The sequence below is a fragment of the Verticillium alfalfae genome, genomic scaffold (genome assembly GCF_000150825.1).
Source record: "Verticillium alfalfae VaMs.102 supercont1.6 genomic scaffold, whole genome shotgun sequence".
In the NCBI taxonomy this organism is placed as follows: Eukaryota; Fungi; Ascomycota; class Sordariomycetes; order Glomerellales; family Plectosphaerellaceae; genus Verticillium; species Verticillium alfalfae.
The window spans coordinates 2,022,845-2,032,364 of NW_003315033.1; the positions used below are offsets into that span (position 1 = coordinate 2,022,845).

Here is a 9,520-nt window from a genome sequence, read left to right on the forward strand (position 1 = left end):
CCTAGTTAGGGGTTGGAATAGGTCTAAACTCTGGCTCTCTGTGGCCTTCATATACGCGCTGCCATTGCATCAGCCCCCAATCTAAACCTCTGAGGCCCCCGCGCGCAGGTGCTTTCGGATACCGACTTTGATTGGAGTTTTGTCACATATGCGATTCATTCCATCCCCGTTCAGACTGTGGACCCTTTAAATCACACAGGCCTGTCCGTACAAAATGCCTACAGAGCCTACTGCAAATAAGTGCTTCAGCCAGGCTGTGACACCACTATGGTAGGCTGTTGCAGGATCTTTTGATCGACCAGCCAAACTTGTCACTCCAATAGGCAACTTCGTCTGCATCCCACACTTGACGCAAGCTTGTCGGGATTTCGATTCATAAACCAGTCGGCCTGGACTTGGGAGACCCGTACCCGCTACATCATGGCTTCCATGCGTCCGGCAACCTACATCAATCATCACCTGCCTGTGACTGCAACAGTCCCTGTGAGCCGGGAAGGGAGCTGAGACGGGGTGGATGAGAGGCACTCTCGGGCATTATGAACAAGGTTCTCTAGTTTTCAAGTCATTATGAAAGGCATTGTGAAGTGCAAAGATTTATTTACCTTTAAGGTCTACATCTACACGTTATTACATACACAACGATCGATTGATGCAACCCCGCCGTACCAACGCCTTCCACTCCGCTGAACGTTGCTGCCCGGAGGCATCGACGGATGGCTGTGAAACATGAAACTTAAGCAGCTACTTTGAGTGCATCGTAAATGCGGAGGCAAATTAATTTATAAATCTGTCAGAGCGCAGACGACCCTGCAGCTGCTGAGGACTAGAGATTTACGAACTCCTGCTGCCATGTATTTGATCGATGATTGCGGTGTTGTCAGAGCATTGATTGAGCAGAGTGAAGAGGTCTTCCACACGTGGTTCGCAGGCAATAGATAATAGCTGTGGGGTTGTACTGCATCTGAATTCTGGGCCTCCGCAGCTGGGAGGGCCCTCTGTAGTCCTTGTCAACTTGTGTACGCTCTCATAGTTCTTAGCCCCTTGTTCCGTGGCTCCACAGGGGCCACCTGACAGGTGTCAACCTGTGGAAGAAAACCTCACTCTGTTCACAATCACGCTCCGACATTTCATCCTGACGGCAGCTCCAGGAAATGAAACAGAACTGTTCTCTCATCCATCGCGTCATCATTCATCAAACAAGTCATGGCCTTCCGGTTCTCCACGCTTCAAACCAACCTTCGCGTCAGTCGTCGGTTTCCCACATCCCGAGGCCGCTATTGCTCAACGCCAGGCAATACCTTCTTGGGGTGGACTACTGTAAGGAAGTTTATTTGGGCTAGATAAAGATGTCGCGACGACCTTTGAGAAGCCATGTGCGCTTGTAATTCACGACGGCGACCATTCGTAGCAACTTGGTTTACTGCTGACAAACGTTCCAAGCTCAAAGCCCGTTCCATTCGCTCTAGTGCCAAACGCCGACTGTCCGACCCGTACAGGTGCTCAAAATTATCAAGACGGGGTCTTCACCTGGCAACGGCATTTCCAATTGATGCGCCATTCAGTTTATGCTTTTCCCGGAAGACGTGGCCAGATTGCTTCTGGAAGCGGCAACTAGGTTCCTCAAATCACAACATGGAAGCTGAGAAAGTTGTCACTGTTTCGGGGAACTGGGGTCCAATCACTAGCACAACTTGGTCGCCGAAGGTCCCCGTCCCAGTCTCAGCTCTTCGTTGATTCTCATCTCGCGCATGAAGAGTCCCTGGCGCCGCGCAAAGCTACATTCCGGCAGCCCTGCAGCTGGTATTCCAGCCTCTGACTCCGCCTGTGCGGCTCTGGTGCAACTGATCTGGCCGTAAACTGCGTCTATCGGAGAGTAAAGGTTCACACGTAGAGGTAAAATACTGCCGTTCTGTAGCGAACTTGCAGCCTGTAGACGCGATTGAACAGAGCTTGGCAATCAGTCTCGCCGTCATTTAGCTCGTTTTAGGCTGTGCTGACGTGGGATCGCTGCAAGATTTAATCCACTGAGCTGCCAGTAATCAATGGCCGGAAGCGGCTTTGATCCTGCCACGGGCACTCAGCTCTGAGAGTGTCTCCACATCGAGTCGGCGTCCTGCATCTTCATCGGTTTACGGCCTCCCCGAAATGGGTTACGACGCCTGTCATCAGGGATTTGGTCCCACTACTGCCAGGTCGCCCCTACATTCCCAGCCTTGTGGGCATTACTGAATGTCACACTCAGCAGAAAGCCCGAGTGCCCGGACTCCTTGGTTCTCAGTAAAGGTCGGCGATGCTCATTGCAGGCTTCATATTCTAGGGTATAAGAATGAGCGCCACCTTCTTCGTCTTCGTATCACTCTGTCTTTCGTAGAAAATTTCATCACTAAAATCATTCCACGAGTATTCCAGATCCAATTCAATGGAGTCAGAACAAGATATCGAGCTCGGCCAATCATCGTCGTACAGGCCTACTAACGATGTTGTCGATAACCTCTCGTGGTCAGAAATCAGCGTTATGGTGAAGGACAGGGTGACTAAAAAACCACTCTCGATCCTGACCAAGCCTGCGGGTATTGTCAATGCAGGCGAAATGCTGGCCATCATGGGACCCAGTGGCTCTGGCAAGACAACGCTACTCAACACGCTTGCGCATCGTGTCGCTGCTTCTGGGGCCACCACTACAGGCGACATAAGTGTCAATGGTATTCGAATTGACACTTCCACCCTTCGAGGCATTTCTGCATACGTCGAACAAGAAGACGCGCTCATCGGCAGCTTGACTGTCAGGGAGACTATGATCTTCGCCGCTCAACTCGCTCTTCCCAGGTAAGCCACGTCACCATGAACCCCTATTGGAAGGCTATCGACTAACCCGGCCAGAAATGTGACAAAGGCCGAAGCCTTCCGTCGTGTTGATGAGCTCATCGGAAGCTTTGGTTTACAGTCCCAAGCACATACAATTGTGGGCACTCCCATCAAAAAGGGACTCAGCGGTGGCCAGAAGAAGAGACTTGGTGTTGCTAGCAGACTGGTGACCTACCCCAAGGTGCTGTTCTTGGACGAGCCCACGAGTGGTCTCGATTCGGCTCTGAGTTACGAGGTCATCAAGCATATCAAGGATATAGGCAAGCGGAACAATGTAGGTGACGAGCCCAGTTTGCGGAGAATTTGACGGGTGCTAACGTTGAGCAAAGCTCGTCATCATTGCTTCCATCCACCAACCTTCAACGACAACTTACCAGCTGTTCGACAAGCTTAACCTTCTCTCCCGAGGTCGAACATGCTATTTCGGTTCCATAGAAGATGCACCGAGATACTTTGAAGAGATTGGGTACCCGATCCCGGCCATGACGAACCCAGCCGAATTCTTCCTCGATCTTATCAACATTGATCTTGACAAGAATGGAGAGGTGCTCAAACGTACAGAGCACATCAGCGATACTTGGCATGAGGGCGAAAAGAGACGCGCGCTCACTGACGAGATTCACAAGTCGAGCACCATGTCCAAACTCGACGTTTCGTCCATCAAGCTGCCGAGGCCCCGACCCTATATGATCCCGCTGACCCTTTTGCAACGTGCCTGGATCAAGGCATATCGCGATGTTGTTGCCTATGGCATACGTATCGTCATGTATCTCGGCCTGGCAATCATGATGGGTACAGTGTGGCTGCAACTCGGAGACTCTCAGGAGTACATCCAACCGTACATCAACGCCATGTTCTTTAGTGGTGCCTTCATCTCGTTCATGGCCGTTGCATACGTGCCGGCCTTCCTGGAGGACCTCATGACATTCCAAAAGGAGAGGGCCAACGGCTTGGTTGGCCCCTCCTCTTTCATTCTGGCCAACTTCCTCATCGGCGTTCCGTTTCTCTTCCTCATCACGATCCTTTTCTCGGTTGTCGCGTATTGGCTCGTCGGTATGCGCTCCGACGGCTCGGCTTTCATGACTTTTGTCATGTGGCTTTTCCTGGATCTCCTTGCCGCCGAATCTCTCGTCGTTCTGGTCTCGAGCATCTTCCCAATCTTTGTCGTGTCTCTGGCCATCACCGCCTTTGCGAACGGCCTGTGGATGTGCGTCGGCGGCTTCCTTGTTCCGATGAACATCCTGAACGTCTTCTGGAAATACGTGTTCCACTACATCGACTACCAGGCCTACGTCTTCCAAGGCATGATGGTCAACGAGTTTGAGAGCGCGACATACGATTGCGGCCGTGCTGCGGACGGGTCCTTCAGCTGCATGTTCCCCAGTGCACTGAACTCTCAGGGTAAGATTGACGGAGGGGCTGTCTTGTCGAATCTGAACATCTCTCGTGGTCAGACTGGGCAGCGTGTGGGAATCATGATCAGCATCATCGTGGTGTACAGGGTTCTGGCATTCCTCGTCTTGAGGTTTCTTCGGAAGTGAGATGTGTTTCTTGTTTCCTTTCTAACCCCTCTTTCATAGTGGCTTTTTGCCATTCCTTGTTGGGTGCCTGGCTTACTCAAGTTTTCATTTTCAGTCATGGATAGAATGTCAGATCTTTGTTCTTCATTACCAGGATAGAAATTATAGAATCCTTAATAGTCCCATTTCCATCTGGTCCTAGTAGATCCTGACACAGGCCAAGACGATGAACAAGACGGTATATCCCGAGTCTCGATCGGTGTCGAGCCACGTACATGCACGGGGACCGACGACATCTTGGTGCAGTGTAATGTTTCACGTCGGGATATCTGACTCGTTGGCTCTCGCGTTCTTGCTCTCTCAATTATCCAATTGCTAGGCATATGGTCAGCGGTCAGCATTTCCCAGCCTCGCCTAGACGCCCAATCTGAGGCAGAACAGGCTAAAACGACCAACGCTCCTTCATGCGCGAGACTTATTACGCATGCGCCTCACAGCCGCCACGCAATAAGGCCAGATGATTCCATGTTTTATTCCAATTACGCCCGTCAACTTTAATATACTGCCCACAGCCCCTTTCACTGCCCGCTTCTCAGGAGGCCGCACCGCCCACCAGCCGGCTCCCCCGCCATCATCCCATGCCCGTCAGTTTTCTTCTGTTTCGCAGCCTCCCGTGTCCATCACAACATTCAGAACTTGCTGGGACTCTCGCAGAAGATCTGGATGCAAGCACCGTCAGGCGGCGTGCAGATGCCGCAGCTCGCGTTGCAGCACACCTGGCCCGCGCCGCACATGGTCGGCCCGCACTTGGTGCCGGGCACGCACCGCGCCTTGCCCTTGACGGCTTCGCAGACCGTGTTGAAGCCGCAGCGGACCGTGGCGCAGGGGTCGTGGTGGGGGGGTTTTCCGGGGGGCTTGGCGCTGGTGCTGGGCAAGGCGGTCGCCGAGAGGGCGGTGGCCGCGAGGAGGAGGAGGGTTTGGAACGAGACCATGGCTGCTGCTGGGCTTGATTGACTCGAAGCGACCTCGTCGTCGTCGTAGTTTTTCGTCGCAAGATGGGTGGAGATTTGGGATGAGGCTCACGATGGGCAATGGCGTGCTAGCTGGTGGCGAGACAGGAGGTCTTATAGACGCTGACAACCGCCTGTCGATGCGGCGGAGATTTGATTCAGGGTTCCCGTCGAGACGAGCTCTTCCGCGTCCTGCCGCTTAAAATCACCCAGCTCGTTCATGTCTTGATGGAGTACTGTGAGGTTAAACTTTAGCTCGCCCGTGGCGTCGGGATGGCGCACCCTTGCATGCCCATGATTGAGACAGACGATCTCGCTGTGGAGTAAGATTGGCCCGTCCAAGGAGCCGATATCGCGGGCAAAAAGCAGAACCAGATACATCCGGTACGAATCGGAGGCACCCGGTCCGTACAAGCGGTCAAATGCTATTTTTCCGGCTCGTGAGGATGCAAGAGTCTCATGGTTCGTCCTGCCTCGGAGGCTATGCAAGTCGTCGACAAGACGGGCGAACTTTTGTCGACGAGGCGTATCGGTGGCCCCTTTTCATGCCGACCCCGCCTCGCCCACCGTTTGGTGCCTCCGACAAGGGTTCATGTTTTGGGGCTAAGCCTGGCCTCCAAGCCTGCCCTGGCGTCACATCTCGAGGCTTTATATCCATGAATATGGTCGAGCTTCTTCTCTGACTCTATTAGCTTGCGCCGCGTTACAGGTGAAGATGGTATGACCACGATGCCAATACCGTGCCTTTCCGTGATGTTCCAGATAGCTCCGCCTCGAGCACCAGCGGAGACGGAGCTCCGGCTGAAGATGTATTCCTATAACATTCACTCTGGGGTTATGATACGTATACGGGTTCGGGTCGTATATCACGAGTAACGAGTGTTTGGCACATATAACCTCAGGAGGGTGGTTTGCAAGAGAATCATGCCGCCCTTCACATGAACGGCAGCGACGTGACGGCAAGAAGTAGAAGGCTCAAGTGTACTACAAAAGCTATTCTGATATGGCCTTCCTGGGATTTAAACAGGCTTTGTGTGTTCGAAGGCTCAGGCTGTCGGTAGGGGCTCAGGCAAATGGAACCATGTTTACATGCAGCACAGAGTGTCAGCTGGATTAGAATACCGAGAATAATCAATGGCAAGACAACATGCAATTCTAACAGGGCGCATCGCTCAAGTGGTATCAAAACATGCCCCGGCTTAAACAAGACCCTCGGCACTCAGTTGTAGGCAAAAGGAGGGTGCTTCTCAGCATACCGCCAAACATCGGGATAGCCCGAGGTAAGAGCCAGCAGGTACTTCTCCCAATAACCGACCATCGGCTCCTCTGGCAGCACCAGGGCCTGCGGCACCCGTTCATGTCCAGCGCCCGTGATGTCTCCCTCCTGATCAAACACCCATTGCCACTGGCCATCGCGCTCGTCGACGGGGTAGAGGTACTCGGCGGGATACCCTAGCTCCACTTCCCTGGGGCGGAACATGCGTAGGGCATCCACTGCCGCCGGCCGAAAGGCGGACCCGTGCGCCAACCGCCAGATCTGTCGGCCACTGCGCGAGCCGCCGCTCAGTGACTTGCACCTCCAGGTTTCTCCGTCATCGAGGCCGAGACCTTCGCACGCGAGCCGTACACGGACCGAGCTATGGATGCGCTCGTTTGTGTTGAGAAGTGGCTGGTCGGTGTCCTTGTTTGTGTCACAGTCGGCTCGCATGAAGAGCCCGGGATTGCGCACTGTCTCACCAGCCATCATCTGCAGACGGCTCGTAGGAGCGCGGATCTGGCCCAGCGCCCACGGCCGTGCCGTCTGCCAGTACTGCTCAGGGCGGGCACGGGGGTGCCTGCATGTGGCGTCGTCGTGTTCTGTCTCGTCACGGACGATGTGTGTCGCGCGGCAGATGTCCGGGGCGCCCCAGGGCAGAAGTTTGGGTTGCTGCTGCCACAAGAAGGAAGCCCACGCAGGGAGCGGGCTTGTCGTACCAACGACGGGGAAAGGATGGGCGGCATTGTAACGAAGACCTTCGAGAAAGACCTCAGTCATGCGAGGAAGGCTGAACTCAATCCCTACCGTCGACAGCTGATCACACATCCAGGCCAGCGAAATGGTGGCGATCTGCTGATCGTGCCAGCCACCACCAACACCGCCGTGATTACCAGGGAACCAGACCTGCTTCAGATTGGTGCGGTTTTCGCGGACGCGCTCCCAGAGGGCAGGTCGAAAGGCAAACCGCGGCTCGTCGAGGGCGAGGGCCTGAAAGGCATTCTCGACCCGATCTGAAACCTCCGTGTTGGTAAACTTCCACGTATCTAGTCGGTCAGCAGGTGCGGCGCGGCAGAGCGGGGCGTTCGAGGGGAGACGTATTGGTCAGATGATCCGGCCACACCAATGACGGGTACAGGAGGGACGCCGAGAGTGCCAACAGTGTCCCAGACGCCGAGGGCCTTGATCGTGATGAGGGTTCTGCCATCGGCATGCGTGTCTCGCGTGTAGCCAAGCTCGGAGCCGGTCAGTCTTTGAACGGCCAAAGCGCGGCACAGGGTCGTCACTCACCGTCTTGAGCCAGCGCCTGTAGATGTCTTTACGATGGGCTTCCCAGCGCAACTTGTCCTCGCCCAGCTGTCCTGCGTAAGGAGGCAGATCGTCGCAGAGAAAGTCCTCCTGGGCACGCTTGGAGCTGCCCATGTGCTCGTAATCGTCGAAAATGGCAAAAAAGTAGTCGAGGCCGGCAGGCGTCAACAGGCCGATCGAGGCGACCATGTCGGCCACGGACCGGGCCGTGAAAGCGCCGCGCGAGAAACCGACGAGGACGATCTCATCGCCATCCACGTAGTTGGTGCAGATGAAATTGTAGACCTCGCGAATGGCCTGCTCAAGGCCAACGCCTAGCATGCCGCCGGTGACACGGTCGAGCGCATTACCACTACCGACGCCTGGGTTGTAGGCGATGATCTGGTGCATGCCGTTCTGGCATGTTCGGCGAAGGACGCGTGAGATCCGGGTCACGTTTGACTGGGGGTCGCCGCTGGGTGTGATGTTAGAGTTTATGACATGTCAAGAGTCTAGGTTGCGAGGCCGCCTCACTTACCCTTTCTCGCCGAGCGACTGCGGAGGAGTCAGTACATATTTTTTATTTTCTTTGGTTCTTCGCTACACCAGTTCAAAGGCACTCACGTCCATCCATGTGCCATCGCAAGTGATGATGAGGCGCTTCGGGGCCCCTGGCGGCGCTGGGGCAGCTTTGGAGCTTGGCACGGTTTTGGAGCTCAACGGCGGCAGAGGTGCAGTCACTGGCTGAGCCCGCTCGGTGGAGGGATTCGGCACGATCTCCGGTCGGCTGCGCTTCGTCGACGGCGCCATGGTACCGGCCGTATCGTTGTCTGGCGGTTGGATGTCGAGGCAGAAATGTACGGTGGCTTGACCTCAATGTATGTTTTGGCGCTGGAAATGAGGTCGTGAGACACGGGTACCCGCGTTGCTGTGATACAGTGCGGGACCGTGCATGTGTCTGTCTGTGTGCGAGACTGTCACCGGGCCTGTGCATCGTATTGTGGCATGGGCCATGTTGGGAGCCGTTGGGCAGCACATTGTGTTTCGGCTGCTGCTCGAGGCTGGTGATGTGTGTCCTGCAGATACGGTGATGTGTGTCTTGCAGGGACGGTGATGTCGGTCTTGCAGAGACTGCAGTCAGTCAGTGAGGGGCGAGGCTGGGTTGACGACGGACGGCTGTGACGATGGACGACTTTGGCGCAGGAACGCTCGACGGCTGCTCCTTCTTCTGGTTGGCAATGTGCGAGCCACACGGACAGCATCCCTGTCACTGTGGCTGTACTGGGACCTGTCACCGTGGCTATGGCTTCTCGTGCTGAGCGCCACAGCATGGATGGTGGCCAGTTTGCTCACCATCAGCAGTTTTCCGTTCTCCATCAACAAGGTCTTCGTACATCCGTCCATGCATCAACGCACCAACAGTTCATCGGCATCATGCTTCTTGCTTCTGTCGGACAAGAAAAAAAAGAAATAGGTCATCTCGAACCACACACGCACGAGCAGCCAAACACGCTGCACGACCCCATGCTCGACCGCCAAGGCGGGGACGTGCCGTTGCTCTGGTGTGCACATACATAGGTACG

The 9,520-nt window shown here is 55.0% G+C and overlaps 3 protein-coding genes across 3 annotated transcripts; 1 reads left to right on the forward strand and 2 right to left on the reverse strand.

Moving 5' to 3' along the window:
- Positions 1 to 2,385: 2,385 nt before the first annotated feature.
- VDBG_05745 (ATP-binding cassette sub-family G member 5) lies at positions 2,386 to 4,567 on the forward strand (the record flags this gene model as incomplete). The annotated part of the gene is made up of 3 exons (XM_003004586.1): positions 2,386 to 2,826; positions 2,881 to 3,139; positions 3,195 to 4,567. 3 exons carry the CDS (start codon positions 2,420 to 2,422, stop codon positions 4,404 to 4,406), a joined length of 1,878 nt encoding a protein of 625 aa, XP_003004632.1.
- A 172-nt stretch (positions 4,568 to 4,739) lies between these two features.
- On the reverse strand, positions 4,740 to 5,377 carry VDBG_05746 (predicted protein; the record flags this gene model as incomplete). Its single annotated transcript, XM_003004587.1, has 1 exon — positions 4,740 to 5,377. The coding sequence occupies one exon, from the start codon at positions 5,375 to 5,377 to the stop codon at positions 5,075 to 5,077; it is 303 nt and encodes a 100-aa protein (XP_003004633.1).
- Positions 5,378 to 6,461: 1,084 nt separating this feature from the next.
- On the reverse strand, positions 6,462 to 8,747 carry VDBG_05747 (conserved hypothetical protein; the record flags this gene model as incomplete). The annotated part of the gene is made up of 5 exons (XM_003004588.1): positions 6,462 to 7,663; positions 7,774 to 7,885; positions 7,941 to 8,412; positions 8,476 to 8,492; positions 8,562 to 8,747. 5 exons carry the CDS (start codon positions 8,745 to 8,747, stop codon positions 6,615 to 6,617), a joined length of 1,836 nt encoding a protein of 611 aa, XP_003004634.1.
- Between the last annotated feature and the right edge of the window lie 773 nt (positions 8,748 to 9,520).